Below are 13,489 nucleotides of genomic sequence, written 5' to 3' on the forward strand. Positions count from 1 at the left end.
TGCTGTCGACATTTTTAGATGAGGATTTACTCTGTAGAAATAGATTTCACTCTGAGGTTATGTGCTTTGGACTTTTTGTTTGTTTAATGTTCGTTTTTCTTTTTTCACAGTTTTGATTGTAGCTTATAAATAATAAGTTGCGTATCAAACGGAATGGTACAGCTCCTCCATAAAATCACCAACCAAAGTTTCATCTTTGCCGCACTTTTCCAGCTTCAGCCTGAATTAGATGCAGCCGTCTGAGGAGCGCGAGACAGACTTCAATGTATGTTATCGTATTTTCAAACAGAAAAAAAATCCAGCTGTTCACTTGTTGGGATGGTTATTTATTTTAAATACAGCTGAACGCGCTTCTCACATGCATCTGATCAGACTGTAACGTGGCAGCGCATGTGAAGAGACAAGCTGCAGCTGCGCTGAAGATGGGTTGCAGACGTTTGCAATATGATGATAGCCGTTCCAGGAAGTGACAGTGAAAGCGGTGGCCTACTTTCACGAGGAGTGGAGGTAATGCATTTCCAATGAGGGACCTCATGGCTCGAGAAGTCCAGTATTTTTTACAGTCAATGGGAATGATTTATAAGACGTTCATCAAGCTGTTATTCAAAGAGCAGCTGTACTAAAAACTTTGACATAAGACCGTAAATGAATGAAGAGCAAAAAAGCGACTATTTACACTGAAAGCCAACATTGATTGATTGATTGGTTTATTTCAAGCATAGATTGAAAAAAAAATACAGGACAAAACACAATTATTTCAAACTCATTACAGAAACAATTAAATGCATTGATTAGAAAATAGAAAACAAAAATAAAACACACTTATGTCACATTTTCTTCATTCATTTTTGTGATAATTAACTAAAGTCAGAAGAGTTTGATTGATTGCTTGAAAGGGAGTGGGAAGAAGGGAACTTATATAATCCCACCACTACTTAATTACTTCATTTCAATGTTTAGCATAACTATGTAATCCGGTTGTTTTTTTTGTAATTCCCAATAGTAAAGTGAAGTGCTTGTTGATTATTGATTAATCTTAAACATTATTTCAGTAATCAGTAACATCAATCATACATAATGTAACAGATATATAATACTCATTGATTATCATCAAAATACAAATGCAGAAAAAATAATCATTACACATTGAGATCAAGTTTTAAAGTACCGATAGAGTTCTTATTGATCATTCTCTGAAAGAATTATTATATATTTTCACTAAACATTAATGATTCACACAATTTATAATAATCATTGATTATCTTTAGAAAACATAATTACAATAATATTGTAATCATTGCTACATATTTTGGATCAAGTAAAGAAAATTAATACCATAGTTATTGTTAACTTTTCAGTGATCATTACTGCATATTACATAACATAAAACTCATTGATTGCATTTGAAAAAGCTTTGATTATTTCATCACATTCAAGTTCAGACATTTGGTATTATTCAGACACCAGTTGATCTTTAACTCGTCTTATCTTCATATTGTGAGATTAGAGTTTCTTTATACATTTTCTTGAATGTATAAATGCTTGAACATTGTTTGAGATCATTACTTAACTTGTTCCAGAGTTTAGTTCCACACAGAAACACAGAAACTTTTCTTTGTGGTTCTTATCAATCTGACCTTGAAGTTCCTGCATCCTCTCAGTTTGTTCCTCCTTCATTTCTAAGAACTGTTTCTGGATATTTATGGGAATGTTTTCCCACTAGCTCTGGATAGAATGTATGCAGTGTAAAAATCAACAAGGTCATACAGTTTTAAAATTCTGGATTGATAAAATAAATTGTTAGTGTGATCAAGATAACCGGCTTTATGTACAATTCTGATGGCTCGTTTCTGAAGCATAAAGAGAGGATGTAGTGAACTCTTAGAATTATTACCCCAAATTTCTATACAGTATGTGAAATATGGTAATATTAAGGAGCAGTACAATCAATGTCTACAGTTGTATTCTAATATATATTTGGATTTATTTATGATTGAAATACTTTTTGAAACTTTAGTTTGTGTCTGATGTGTGGCTTCCAACTCAGTTTGTTATCAATAACAATCCCTAAGAATTTAATTTCTGTTACACTTTCGATTAAGTCATTGTTAACTTTAATTGAGAGCTCTGTGTTGGCTTTTTAATTACCAAAAAACATCACTTTAGATTTGCCTAGATTCAAAGATAGTTTGTTGTAATCCATCCATGATTTTATTCTGATTAACTCTATGTTCAACACATTGATAAGTTCCCTTTGATTGTCTTTACAACAGAATATATTTGTGTCATCAGCAAATAAAATGAGTTTTAAAAGTTTTGAAGCATTGAATATATAATTGATGTAGATATTGAACTGCAGCGGGCCCAGAATTGATCCTTGTGGGACACCACAACTTATCCATTAATCTTGACAAATTGTTTTCTTCCTGTTAAATAGCTTTTGACCCAACTTAGCGCTACTCCTCTGATCCGTACACCTCCAGTTTGTCCAGTAGGATGTCATGATTGAGAGTCAAATGATTTTTTTAAGTCACTGAAGATTCCAGCTGCAGATTTCTTTTTATTCAGAGCGTTTGTGATTTCCTCTTCAGCATCAATGATAGCCATTGAGGTTGATCTGTTTTCTCTGAAACCATATTGGCTTTCATTTATTATGTTATATGTATCAATGAGTTTAGCTAATTTGTCATTGAATATCTTTTGTAGAATGTTTGAGAATTGTGGAAGGAGAGAAATAGGTCTATAGTTTGTAAACAGGTGTTTGTCTCCACTCTTATAGATAGGAATCACTTTTGCCATTTTCATTTGGTTTGGGAATCTCCCAGTTTGTAATGATAAGTATGTTAGAGGTTTAGAAATACTGATAATCACCTTTTTCACCACCGTCATATCGATATCATGACAACCTGCTGAGTTTTTACTATTGAATTTATTAACGATTGATATCAGCTCATTTTCATTCACATCAGAGAGAAAGATGGAGCGTGGGATCCTAGCGCTGGATGGAATATTTTCTATGTTGGTTTTGCACTTTGGAATTTCTGCTGCCAACGCTGGACCCACGTTTACAAAATAGTTGTTAAGACCGTTTGCTGCTTCATTCATAGAATAGGTTTGACCCGTCTCATCTGTAAAGTAATCTGGGTACGTTCGTTTTTTTGTCCCTTTTTCTATGATGCTGTTTAATATTTCCCAATCTCACTTCACATTGTTTTTATTTTCATTCAGTAGATTATTATAGTTCACTTTTTTACTGTGCTGTGTTATTTCAGTGAGTTTATTTTTGTAGGATTTGTATCTCTGTTCATTTTCTCTCGATCTTTGTTTTAAGAACTTTTTATAGAGGTTATTTCTCTTTTTACAAGCATTTTGTAGACCAGTAGTTAACCAAGGACATTTAGCACATTTGTTCTTGATTTGATAAATTGGACAATTCTTGTTTTATAGTGAGATAAATATTTCTAGAAAACATTTATAAGCAGTGTCCACATCTTTCTCTCTGTACACAGAATTCCAGTTTTGTTTGGTTAAGTCGTTATTTAGAGCGTTCATTGTTTTTTCATTTCTTGACCTTTTGTAAACTGATTCTTTTATTATTTTCATTGTTTTTATATTGATGTCAGATAAAAACTGGTAAATGATTAGTTATGTCACAAATCACTAGTCCACTCATATGAGTGTTTTCTATGTTATTTGTGAATATATTATCAACAAGAGTAGTACTTTGAGCAGTGATTCTGCTGGGTCTAGTTATGGTTGGATATAAACTCATACTGTACATTCTGCTGATAAAGTCATCTGTTGTTTTATGGTTTCCTGGGTTTATCAGATCTATATTGAAATCTCCACAGATAAACAATATTTTGTTATTTTGAGAGAGAAACATTTTTTCCATCCAGTCACTGAACACTTCTAAGCTTGACCCTGGTGACCTGTATATACAGCTGACAATGACATTTTTTCCTTGATTCATTACATACTTCAATTGTAATACATTCCAGTAATCCATCCACTGCAACTGACATTTTATCCATTACTGTGAACTTCATATTATTTTGCACATAAATTGCGACTCCTCCGCCTTTTTTGTTTACTCTGTTCACAGAACGAAGTTCGTAGTTTTCTAATTCAAAGACAGCATCCTTGTCGCAGCTAAACCAAGTTTCAGATATGGTTATGATGTTAAAGGAACGTTCCAGATTCTGTAAATAGTCTGTGATGTTTCCAAAGTTGGTGTACATACTTCTGCTGTTAAAGTGGATGATTGACAGTCTTCCCTCTGGGTTAACAGAGTTTGAAAGTAATCTATGCTATAATATTTATAGTCCAGATTAACAGTGGAAAAGAATTGATCAGGGTCTATGTCATCTTACTGGTTGTTATCATGATCACTGAATATATGAAGGTCAGCTTGCTGACGGTTCAGATCTGTCTGAAAGTCGTGCTCACAGTTGACTGTTGTAGAGATTGTGTTGGTGTTATCAGCCATTGTTTGTGAAGTTTGTCCGCTCACCTCGTAGACAGGCATTCATACTTATCTCTTGTTTAGACTGCAGTGGGAACAAACTTCTCCAGCTCCTCCAGGCTTCTGATGATGATGACCTTAGCTTGCTCAGGAGAGCCACAAAGCTTGGCGTAGATTTTTCCATCCTGTGTCCAGGTGTTTTGGAATTTCCCAATTTTTCTGAGGTAGCGGGCTCTTCGGGCGATGTCAGCATTGCGTTTAGTGAGATTCTCGTTGATAAAGACGTTGGATCCCTTCAGGTTTCTTCCTTGCTTCAGTAAAGCAACTTTGTGCTTCCGATTGACAAACCTCATGAGAATCGCAGGTCTGTCGGTCTCTCTTCTCTTTGGGAGTGGACGGCAGATCTCAAGGTTGTTTGTGTCCAGAGAAATTCCTTTGGACTTCAGGAAATCTTCCACCTGTTGCTCCACAGAGCTCGTCTCCTCTTTAGATTCTTCTCCATTCCCTGCAGCCGCTGCATGTGCATATGACCGGGGCTTGATTTTCAATCCGGTGATGATCACATCATTAATCCTGGAATCCTGTTCTTGGTCATACATTCGTTTTTCCAAGTTATCCAATCGGTTGACAGTCTGCTCATGCATAGCTCAGAGCTGTCTCCCATCCTCCAGACTGTCCACAAGGTCCTGGTACTGCTTCTTGAGGGCTCGAATTTCTTCAAGCATGAAATCAAGCAACTTCTTGATATCCTCCGAATCGTCCGTTGCTGGGGGGTTTTTCGGCGGCATGATCAGGAATTGTTTTTTTAACAATATTTACTGTTTTTGGAGTAAATAGAGTTTTCGGTGTGCAGCTGCTCCTGCCTCCATGCTGTCGTGGCGTATTCCCAGAAGTGCCTTTGCATACCAAATGGCAAAAAGAGCAGCAACAGGACAAGTTTAGGTTCCTTTTTTGCAGATAATACTAAGGTACAAGATGATTGAATCCTAAAAGAAATGCAATGACAAAGTCTGCAAACAGAAAAATATTTTTGGAAAAATAAGAAAAAGAGTAAAAAATAAAAAAAAGATTTATTTGTTTTATGCTGAAAGGTTTTGAGGGGAAAAAGAATTAATATATTTGAAGTTGGTCTAGGTTTTAGATAGTGGTAACTATATATCATGTTCATCGTTTCTAAACAGAACACAGAGATATAGAATCCCTTTGTCTCAAGTTTAAAGACACACGGCTATGGCCCAGTGGTAGGGTGGTTGTCTCCTGGTCGGAAGATTGCAGGTTCGATGCCCGGCAATGTGTGGAAGTGTCCTTGAGCAAGACACTGAACCTCACATTGCCTCTGGTGGGAGGTTGGTGCCAGTGTTCAAGCAGCTGAGCCGCCATCAGTGTGTGAATGTGTGCGTGAATGGGTGAATGGGTCTGTGACTGTAAAACGATTTGGACCTTCAAGGAGGGTAGAAAAACATAACGAAGAAGATGTGATGTCTTCAAACAGCTTGCACAGGTTTGCATGGGTTAAAAATGTTCAATAAGAGGAGGAATCCCACCTCTTTCTGCTCGGCCTGCAGGGATGCCTTTAGCGTGTCTCTGAGCTGAGTCAGCTGCTTTCTCTCTCCATCCTGATTCTGTTTGATCTAAAACAAAAACATCAGTGTCAAGCTCTAATTTTCTTCCTCACTCACAGATTTCTTGTGTTTAACAGTATGACACAGCCAGACCAAGCAGTAAAAAACTGAGCTGTTGTAGTCATGCCTGCAAAAGAAAAAGGAGCAACACTTCCATCTTTAAGTCCAAGGTTTCTAAAAGCCTGGCTCTGTTTTAAAGGAGCCATACCAAGATTTTTACTGCAGCTTTGGTACCGCGGAGGAATCCGGCATGACGGTTACTGGAGACGCTACAGCTACAGCTACACACGCTAACAAGAGTTTGTGACGTGTAGATTGTTGGTAGAATCAACGTGGATCAGGTTAAAAGTTGTTTTGTTGAGCATGAATTCATCCGACCACATTTTAATGAGTTTCCATGTCTCATCGTTATGGTTTTATGATATTGTTTTTAAGAGAATTTTGTTGGAACTACAATAGAGTTTTAAGATGACGTCACGGCAGCAGCCGGCGCACACCGTGTAATGAGACAGAAAAGAGAGAGACATTTTTTAGTGTTAAAATAAACGTTCTAACAAGTAAACAGTTGAACTAATTATTTCCTTTTGGCTAACATGACAATCTAATCCTCTACATTTGTCTACGGATCACCGTTCACCTCATTTCTAACGTGTTTACATCACGTGACTGTCGGGTACGGTGGTTGTTTAGGTTCAGTTGTTCCGCTCTCGGTTCGTTTCGTATTCAGACTGAGGAATCTCAGAGTGAACAGAAGTTCATTCTGATTGGAAACGAACCGAGACCACCTGGAAAGATGGGTCAGAGAGCGGTTCCTGGTACAGCTGTGGTGCCAAGGTAGTTATCCTCCGTCAGGATACACATTCTGACAGAGGATAACTACCTCGGCACCACAGCTCCACGGAGAAAGTGGTTGCGTATTCGTTGTAGTCTGGGGGCGGAGCTTGCAGGACAGATTTTTCCTGGAGGGGGCGGTTCACATCGATCTTAAGTCAGCACGTTTCCAACCGCTCGTTTTCGTGGGTATGGGAGGGGCTGCTGCATAGAGTGCAGGTTTTTATAGGATTACTCTTAAATGCATGAACGGATCAAAATGCTGCTTTGAGGTTCTTTATAGTGAGAAATGAACAGTAAAATGCATTTAAAACCTCAAAAAGTAGAATTTTCATGGTAGGGCCCCTTTAACAGTAATTGAAATAAGGACAGCAGCAGCTGATCTGTGATCACACAGAAAAGAAAATGTTTCGAACATCTTTCATTCTTTGGGTGAGAGGTAGATTAAAAGTCCCTGCTGCAGATCTGTGTTTAGACAGAACATGAAATACCAACATGAATCTGCCAACAAATGTTCACAGACATCTTTTTTGTTTTGGGTATTTTAAAAATAGTTGGGTCTTTTATGGGGAAATATGAGCCAAAGCGCTTCCACCGTGTCAGAAAACAGTATCTGCTCTAAGCAAATGAAAAAAAAAAAAAAGAAAGATGAAACAACTGAATAAAATAAAATAAATCAGAGAAAAATCATTCAAATTATATCAAATCTCAGTGAGGAGAAGCTTCACCAGCATAGTGGGGCAATCTACACCACAAAGACAGGGATGTCTGAATGAGACATGAAGATGATCCAGTGACAATGTGGTTTCTTCAACGGGCAGGGTAAAACTACCAGGACCGGGTCGAGTCAAGAATCCTCACCGTCACCAGGTTTGATGCCAGTTTTTCCACAGATGGTTTTAGGTCTTCGACAGCTTTTAAACCTTCCTGAAAAAAACTGCAACAAGGCACTGGTTAGGCAGTCCATAGTCTGTGTGCTCTTACAGTGGAGTCTCTTTGTCAGATCAGTAGCTACATTTACATGGCCCCAAGTAATGGGAATAAACGCCTGATCGAACAGAAATGCGTCATGTAAACACACGTTCTGATCGTGTGTCATTACTGCACTGGATTTTACGTCATGCATAGAGGGTATGGCGGTCTTTGGAGAACCAACAGAGCTGATCAGCTGATCTCCGCGAGCAAACTCTTTTCTTTGAGTAGAAAAGCCGATTCACAGCTTTCATGTGTGAGTGCACGCACGTGCGTGTGCGCGCAGGGGTTCTCTTTGCTACGTTGGGAGCTTTGGATCGCAGTCCTTCCGGCAGAGACCCACCGGATTCAGGAGAACCGTGTCTCCCGGGAGAACTGTGTCTCCGAGCTGCTTCAGGACAGGATGAGCCGGCGGAGGCGGCTTTTGAATGCGGAAATGCCGCTCCACACACAAAACAGTCCTGAGAAACCGTGTAAAAATCACATAAATTCATTTCCAATCACATCCAGACAGAATAAAGACTGATCTTATTCCCACATATTTACGTGCAGGTAATATGCACATTGCCCGCACGGATTTAGAAAATTATGAGTGAACAGGCTCTTAAAAATATTATTAATAATAATGAAAGCACGTTCAGAGGATCATCTCGCTCTATACATGATCTATGTTTGTTTACAACGGAACTCATTATTTCTTCTTTTACGACTATTTCTGATATTTTAGACAGTTCTGCGCTTGTCAACATGATTTATTCTGATCAACTGTGAGGCGCATGGAAACGTTTGTTACAATCGGAGGAAGTTTTTCAAGGTCCATGTGCACAGTTCTATTCTAATCTGATCTTTGATCTGATCAAGGACATTTTACACATGGAAACGCAGCTACTGTCTTCATCTGTAATCTTCAGGAGTTAACATAACTGTCTTGCCACCCTGGGAACTTACTTGCCCTGAATTTGGAAGTACTTTATGAGGTTTTGGACAAAGTTGACACCTTTCTTTACTTGGATCTCGTTCACTTTAAGAAAATACTGCAAAGAGAAACATAGATTAAAGCATCAGCTACTGTCTACAGAAATCCATGATTATAGCTGCTCAGTGGCAGAACCTCTGAGACCTACCTGATCACTTTGATTTAAACCACAAATAAATCTGCAATCTTTGACAAAGGAGGAGATTCTGTTGTTGTCTAAAAGGTTCTGGTACTGTTCCAAGCAAGAACATTTGAACTCTGCCTACTTTTACACGAAAACCAGAACAAGGGGCCCTAACCTCACACATCTGCAGCTGAAACATCTGCCTTTCTTTCTCCATGTCCTCAGCAATTTCTCCAGCGTTGATTTCTGTTCGAATCAGACCGTGCTGCTTGGCGTGTTCCTTTTTCTCCTTCTCAATCTTCGCCCTGCAGCCGTCACATCAAACAACAATCAGTCTTGACAAGGTTTAACTTTCCCCTCTTATTATTAATCTTTAATTCTGTTTTGCATGTAAAAAACTGATGATATAGTCATTTTTGCAAGTTTATTTAAAAGAAAAATGAACCTTTATGCTAACAGCATCTTTGTCATGATGGCAGAAAGCACCTCCTTTTCAAGGAGGAGGGGTTTTCTGTCTGAATGATCCAAGACGTTGTTTTTGGAGGGATTATGTTAGGACCAACTGGCCAAACCTGATGCAATTCACAGGGATTTTATTGTAATTTTAATTTAGCAACCCTCATCGAGAATGGGGTCATTTGTTCTCAGCTGGAGAGCTGAGATGGGGGCACACCAGCATCAGCCTAAACTGAATAGACTATTTAGGTTTCCTCTTGTCCTTTCTCTCCACCATTATTCAAGGCGCTATCAGAATCAGAATATTTTATTTATCCCAGGGGAAAATTGCATTTACAGCAGAGCTCCAGTCACCAAATTCCCACAGCCCAAAAAGAACAGGAATACAGAATAGAAAGAGAAAGGCATTTACGATACAATCAGTGCAAATTTGTTGTGTTCAAGATATACTGTATATGCAAATGAGAAGCTGTTTTATAATGAAGAGTTGCAGAGTTTAATTACCACAAGAAGGAAAGACTTTCTGTGGTGCTCAGTTTTTATTGCACACAATCGACAAACCTTATCCACACTACTGGTTCAAATCCTATCTCTCTTGCTGGACATAGTTCAGTCACCTCCACTCCTTCTAGTCCCAGCCCTCCCGTGCCACCACTGGTGTTCCCCAAGGCTCTTTCCCTGGCTCCCTCCTATGTATCACCTACCTCCTTCTTCTTGGAGATATCTTACCCAAATTCAACTTTCAGTTTTACTGTTAAGCTGACAACACACCACTCTACCGATCAACCAAACCCCACTACACACTTCTCCTCACCTCCCTCACAACCTGCCTGTCTGAACTCCTGGTTCTCCTCTAATTCCCTCCAACTCAACAGCAAAAAGACTGTTTTACGCTCGCCATCAACAACTCATCTGTCCCCTTCATTCTCCATGTGAGGAGTCTCATTGTCATGCCGAACAGCTCCCTCTCTTTCCATGCCCACATCAAGAACATCAGCTGGACTGCATTCTACCAGCTCAGAAATATCAATCATCTCTGTCCCTTCCTCATCCCTTAGACTGTCTCCATCCTGGTCCCCAGCCTCATCACCTACTTGGATCATCACCATACCCCCCCACTCCCACCATATCACAGCTGCACTGGTTCCCGGTTCAATCCAGAATCCACTTCAGAATCCTCCTATAAACTTTTAAAGCCATCCACAACCTCGACTCTCTGTACCTCTCCATTTTGATCCACATTCCAAAATCATCCTACTCCCTAAGATCAGCATCCTCTCTCCACCGAACTGTTCCCTCTGCCTATCTCAGCACAGTGGGGCGCAGAGCTTTCAGCTGCTCCGCCTCCAAACTTTGGAACTCACTTTTTCCTGACATTAGAAATACAGACTGCCTTTCTACCTTTAGAACAAAACACATCTGTTTAAACTATCATACTTGTAATTGTCTTCACCACCATTTCTTTCTTTTTTTTACTATGTTTAATGATTCTGTGTCTTCATGTGTCTTTTATACAGCGCCCCTGAAGGCCCTGAAAGGTGCTTTTGAATAAAATGCATTATTATTTTTAGTTTTTCAGTGGATATCTACAGAGAGAGAATAGAGGGACTACCTTCCCCTTGTATGGATCCCCAGTTTCACATTACCACCTGAGAGCCGTGCAACCACAAATCCATTATTAGATGAGTGGAAAGAATTGCAAGTACCATTGTGCACATCCTCTATCTTAATCTCCTTCTATTGGCTTTCACTTTAGTCTCTGCTGCAAATACACCTAGATAGATATTCCCTGCCTGTTGACTGCCTCTGCCCCACCTTTTCATCTGTCTGCATAGCCGCCCCCCAAAACACGCACAAGTGCACACACACCAGAACCAAGCTCAGAAATAGTTAGTGCCTAAGCAAGAAGAGGACAAAGAGATAATCTGATCATCTAATGGTGAACTGCACATGAACAGAACTGCATATGGTAAATCGCCTTTCTACCTTCCTCAAAGGCCTACGGTCGCAGACCCATTCACTAACACATATACACACTGATGGCTGCTCCGCTGCCAAACACTGACACTTCAACAGATGGCCAGGCAAGACAGGAATCGAACCTGCAATATTCTGATCAAAAGTCGACCACCCTACCGCTGCACCACACCCGATCTCAGATATGGAGAAGTGGCAGAGGAATTGAGTCATTAAAAGCACAGGTTTTGTCAAAGAAAACTCCCCAACTTCTGTGTGATAATCGCAGAAGCCCCCAAGTTGGTGATGAAACTGTGCTGAGCTACAATTTAGAGTTAAGAGGGTTCTTAATCTCAGTGGTCTGATAAGATTTTTTTCCTGCTTTCACTCAGGTTTCCCTTTTCTTTGACTGACAGACAGCAGAAACAGCTATGTTTGATAGCTTTGATAGTTTAAATGTCATGCTTACAGTTTGGCTTCATAATCCTTCCATGCCTTATCAAATGACTTCCTGAGGTCCTGAAGGAAAGAGAAAAGCAACAAGGTAAATATTAAGGACCAGATTGCTGAAGCTGAAAATGGTAAAGAGTGTATTGCAATATGAAATTCCAGGTGTTGATGGCCAGCCTTTTGGTGGTTTTCCAAAAATTCTGTCTCATCTGTGCAGATTATATGAATCAGATGTGCTTGGCCAATAAGGAGCTTCAAAGGCAGGCCCTCAAAGCCTGGATTCTGACACCTCTTAAGTATAGTTTTATAGCATTTTTCTACCTTGTTAGAAGGCCCAAAGAACTTTACAGTCATAGTCCTATTCCCCCATGCACACAGACATCCACACACGGATGGCACAATGTTCAGTGCCTTGCCCAACGACACTTCGATGGATTGGTGAGTAAAGTGGTAATCAAACCCGCAATCTTCTGCTCTACCCTTGCACCACAGCCACCCAACAACACACACATAGTTAGGTAAATGTCCCATTGTAAGCGGGACAGGGATGGATCTCCAACTATGGTTTTGACCTACAGGTCAAAAAAACAGTAGAGTACCCAGGTTCTTAATTTAATCTTAATCACATTTTATTTAGTTTTCTTTCTTATTTACACAAAACAACATAAGAAGAGAAAGAGAACGAAAAAAACACAAAACAAAAGGAGACAAGACAAAACAAATTGCGTTGGTCTGGGCTTTGACAAATGAAAATACCAAAAAGGGTAGAAGGTCTGTACACTGAAAAAGAGGATTTCTAGAGTCTTTGAATTTACTCGAATTAAAGTAGTAAATGCAACACAATTTATTCATATTTTCTCTGTTAATGTCATTTAAACAAGTTAAAACTATGTGATTGAATTACTTGTTTAATATGCTTGTTTCTATCACGTAGACTGAAAGTGATTTAATTAAAAAAGTAAATTTGATGTAATTAAGTTCCCTCAAAACAGGAAAAGGAAATACATTCAAAAATTCAAAATGCTGAGTAACGGTCCAAAGTTCAGTAGAAGAAATCTCAGTGGAGGGAACATCGGCTGGCATGGCGTCTTTTCAGTAGCACTAATCAAGACCTTCAAAGTGAAAAGGTAAGTCTAAATGTGTTGCGTACGATATTTACAACATTACCAATAGCGTTGATAAATAATTCTGCCTTTTTTTAACAACTTAATTATCTGACTAACCACAACAAAACCTGTTACTGCTAGCTAGCTAGCTAGTGCACTCACACCGACCCACTTAGTAAAAGCCAATGAAAGAGCGATTGTTTTGTCATCTGCACACTAGTTGTTTTTTGTAATGCATGGACACTTATTAAAAAATATGCATCTGCACTTGGAAGAAACACTCTGCACACATAAAAAATACCACACGCATGCAAGTGAGCTGTTGCTCATCATGGGAAGACATTTTCTGCATGGTGAGAGAAAATCTGCATGAGGAGTTGTAAGGGGGATACTTAACAATATGGGGTGGACTCTTAAGCTCCAGTGGAACAAACATGGCGTGCTTTTGGTTGAAGAATCAAAGACATTAATTCCTCATTTTGACCCTCCCTCACAGAAAGTTTATGTTGATCTCAGAATTGTGCAAAAAAC

The 13,489-nt window shown here is 39.1% G+C and overlaps 1 protein-coding gene across 1 annotated transcript in view; it reads right to left on the reverse strand.

The window, feature by feature from the left end:
* Positions 1 to 13,489, reverse strand: part of asap2b (ArfGAP with SH3 domain, ankyrin repeat and PH domain 2b) — a gene marked incomplete in the record, with an annotated part of 115,929 nt that overhangs the window by 35,392 nt on the left and 67,048 nt on the right. The window contains 5 exon segments of the mRNA XM_024260961.2: positions 6,010 to 6,096; positions 7,780 to 7,855; positions 8,839 to 8,924; positions 9,166 to 9,295; positions 11,872 to 11,921. Coding sequence (XP_024116729.1) covers positions 6,010 to 6,096; positions 7,780 to 7,855; positions 8,839 to 8,924; positions 9,166 to 9,295; positions 11,872 to 11,921 — 429 coding nt within the window.

This window comes from Oryzias melastigma, unplaced genomic scaffold (genome assembly GCF_002922805.2).
Source record: "Oryzias melastigma strain HK-1 unplaced genomic scaffold, ASM292280v2 sc00160, whole genome shotgun sequence".
Lineage (NCBI taxonomy): Eukaryota > Metazoa > Chordata > Actinopteri > Beloniformes > Adrianichthyidae > Oryzias > Oryzias melastigma.